This window comes from Urtica dioica, chromosome 2 (assembly GCF_054948205.1).
Source record: "Urtica dioica subsp. dioica isolate 48M chromosome 2, U.dioica_male_clone48M_v1_H2, whole genome shotgun sequence".
Lineage (NCBI taxonomy): Eukaryota > Viridiplantae > Streptophyta > Magnoliopsida > Rosales > Urticaceae > Urtica > Urtica dioica.
In genome coordinates, this window is record NC_142757.1 from 47,822,593 (window position 1) to 47,826,164 (window position 3,572).

Sequence of the window (3,572 nt, forward strand, 5' to 3'; positions counted from 1 at the left end):
CCTGGCATATCTTCGGTTGACCAGGCGAAGGTGGATTTGTTTCGTTTTAAGAAACAGATCAGTTCTCGCCTGATGCCACCTTTAAGCTTAGTTTCGATTCCTACACACTTGGAAGGATCGGAGCCGTCGAGCAGTACTTGGACTGTTAACTCAGTGCTTGGCGCATCAAAGGAGTCGGGGTCCTCTAGTGCGGAAATGCTCTTGGCCGACTCCACGTTCATTAATTGCTATTGTTCTTCTTTAATTGTTTTGGCACAATGTTTGTGGCTAGTGAGATAGCAACTGCGGGAGGTTGCCTGATTACCTCGGATCTCTCTTATTCCCTCAGGCGTAGGGAAACGAATACATTGATGAAAGGTTGAAGGCACAGCCCTCATCATATGTATCCATGGTCTTCCCAAGATAATGTTGTATGGGGAAAGACAGTCTAGTATTTGAAACTCTACTATTTTGTTGATTCCATGTGTTTTTACGGGTAACCTGGTTGTTCCTAAGGATGGAGTAGTGGACCCATTGAAACCTGTTAAATGGGTTCGTTCCCTTTCAATCTCGTCTTCATCGATTCTCATCCTTGCCAGGGTATCCTTGAAAATAAGATCTACAGAGCTGCCTCCATCGATTAGGACTCTCGCAACCTCACAATTAGACATGTCGATCGTGATCAGGAGTGCGTCGTCGTGTGGTTCGGTTGTCTCAATTGCTTCTTTTTCGGAGAACGAGATTTGAACATCTTGTTCTAGTCTGATTTTGGTTGTTTGGTTACTCAATCGTCTTTGATGTGTTTTGATGGAGTTAACTGTTTCGTTGCAAAATTTTGAGCCGCCCATTATGAAGTCGACTCTGTGTTTTGCGACAGTCGGCGGGGAGTTTGGTTCCCCTTCCTCCTCGGGTCTCGCTCTCTTGGGGGAGGGGTTGCCCCTTCCCCTGTTATTGCTATTGAAGACCTTCTTTTTTGGCGGGGGTCCTAGGTCAACGTCTTTTAGTTCCCCCTTTGCGTATTTCTCGGCTAAAGCCTTACGCATGGTCTCGCAGTTAACTGTGTCGTGGCTGTTAGCCTTGTGGAAACTGCAATATGCATTGGGATCCCGTGTCCATTTCTTTGCTTGGGGTCCTCCCTCCTTAATGTCATCACCGACATTGAACGTGTAGTTAGGAGGGGCGCGTTGCTTTTTGGCGTGAGGTGCGGCGTCGTGGGGATTAATCCTGCGAGGGTTATTTACGGGCCTCACCCAAGTATTGGAGGGTGGTTTCTTTTCGGCCGCGCGGTGCCTCTCGTAGGAAGCAAATTCTTCTTCTGCCTTTGCGTAATTCGCGGCCTTATGAATTGCGTCCTCTAGTGTGAGGGGGCGGTTAACAGTCATCTCCAGTTTCAGCTTTGAGTCGTGCCTTAACCCGTTCCTTAGAGAGGTTATGGCCGATTCGTGGCACACGTTAGAGATTTTCGAGAGTACGTCCTTGTAATGGATCATGAAATCATTCAAAGAATCGTTCTCTCTCTGTTGAATCCCCCATAAGTCCGCGATGGTCAGGTCGTCTTCCACAAACATCGAATAATGTTTCAGGAATGCAGCCGATAGCTTATCGAAACCATCAATGGAGTTTGGTTCGAGTTTGGAGAACCATTCCAAGGCGGGTCCGAACAAGCTCTCGGCGAATAGTTGGCAGTATCCTGCCTCTAATTCTCTTTCAGAGAGCATAACCCGTCCCATTGCGACTCTGAAGGACAATATGAAAGCTTTCGGACTTGAGGTGCCGTTGTACCGTGGAAGGCGAACCTTTCCGGTATCTCCCAATTGCACTTCAGTAATGTTTCTGGCGAAAGGAGTTCGCCTCGTTTCTTCTACAAGACGATCTATCTCGGGAGCCGAGCTGGTTGCAGAATGAAATTCTGAACGAACGGCTCTCAGCTCGGCCGTTATAGATTCTTTGAACCTGTCCAGTTCGGTCATACTGGGTTCGCCACCACAAAAGAGGCGAGGTCCCGATTGTGCCGGATTGACCGCGGTTGCACTTTCTGGGCCACGATGGGTCTGATTCATTCCGCCAAAACGCTGGGGGTGAATTTTTGATAGATCGCTTGAGGGCGAGGTCCCGAATCAGTCGGGAAAGATCCAGACGGTGCTCCCCCGAGCGGAGGCGAAGGGAGTCCGGAGGGATCGATCGTGACCTCGCGAGCAGTCCCCCCAAGCTGAAAACTTGCGACGGGAGACCGGTCTGTTCCTCGGGCGACCTGTATCCCAGAAAAATCCAGGCGGACTCCGGCAGGGATAGCTCGGCTTGATTGCGCAACCGAGGTTGCTTGGCGAGCTGATTCAGAGGTGGTCATATCTCCGGATCCCACTTGAGGATCCGGGGTGTTGTGAGGAGTCGAGAGAGTATTCAACCGGTCATTAAGAGCGTGGTTGGTCTCGGCTTGTTCATCTATCTTCTTGGTCAGCATATCCAGGATTGCCCTGATCCCCTGGTGGATCTCCTCTCCGGATTCGTAATGAGTCGGAGTGGAAGACATGAATTTTTTTTTTTTTTTACGAACTGTTTCTTCCGAGATTGGTCTTTCTGAATTTCCCACAGACGGCGCCAAATTGTTGATGTCGATTTTTGGGATCGATCAACAATCACGAATAAAAGATGTGACGATAAAATATTTAAAAAGAGGGGTTTAGAAAGGCGTCGTATAAGAAACAATTTAGTAATAAATAACTATAATAATATACGAATATTAATTAATTTTATTAATAGAGAAGTTACAAACGGGCGAGGTGACGAACTCAACAGGCCGAGCTCAAAACAATAAACGTAAGAATACAATATAGAATGTCGAAAAATGAGAATAAGAGCTTGCGTATGCGAAAATTGTCCTCTCCTCTTCTATTTATAGGCGAGATAGAACCTTCTGGCCGAAGACACGTGTTCCTCGATCCATTTTCCTCGCCGAGGTCGTAGTCGTCCGAGATCCGGTCTTCACGGCGCGGTCTGCTCTTTGACTGGACCTTCGGATCAGGAAGACATGGTCGAACTGGCATCCATCACCGAGTCGGGAAATGTTGCTGGGCTTGGGCCGATCTGCCGAGAGTGAATTGGGCCCATAATTGATTTCGTAGGCTGGTCTTCAAACTGATTATGGGCTTCAATCGGGCCTAAGCCCATATTGAAATGATATTTCAATATTTGAGTTTTTATACCCCCACAACAACCACCAATGCCGGAAGGAGACGGTTGGATTTGGAAGGTGGGCCAGTCGGATTTTGATGGAGAAGGTCAGATTTTTCTTGTCTCAGTCGGATTTTGGTTTGTTCGGTCAGATTTTGGGGAGAAAAAGAGAGAGAAAGTGAGAGTGAAAGAGATGAAGTGTGAGAGAGAGGATATATTTGAACTGATGGTATTTTTGTCCGAAATCGATACAAAAATTCAATTTTGGATATTTCTTAACTAGTGGGTGTAATTGAGATATTTTCGTTACTTTAGGATCTAGAAAATGAAATTTCTCATATAAAACATAGATAAACTAAAGGGAAAATATCAAAACTATCCCTCGTATTCAATCGAAATGCGAGATTTATCCTCTCTATTTC

The 3,572-nt window shown here is 46.7% G+C and overlaps 1 protein-coding gene across 1 annotated transcript; it reads right to left on the minus strand.

The window, feature by feature from the left end:
• Positions 1 to 227: 227 nt before the first annotated feature.
• On the minus strand, positions 228 to 2,039 carry LOC149405133 (uncharacterized). The gene has a single exon (XM_089607772.1). It carries the CDS (start codon positions 2,037 to 2,039, stop codon positions 228 to 230), a length of 1,812 nt encoding a protein of 603 aa, XP_089463898.1.
• Positions 2,040 to 3,572: the final 1,533 nt, after the last annotated feature.

Excerpts from the sequence above, each read along its gene's own strand:
- LOC149405133 (XM_089607772.1), bottom strand. The coding sequence starts at position 2,039 with ATGAATCAGACCCATCGTGGCCCAGAAAGTGCAACCGCGGTCAATCCG.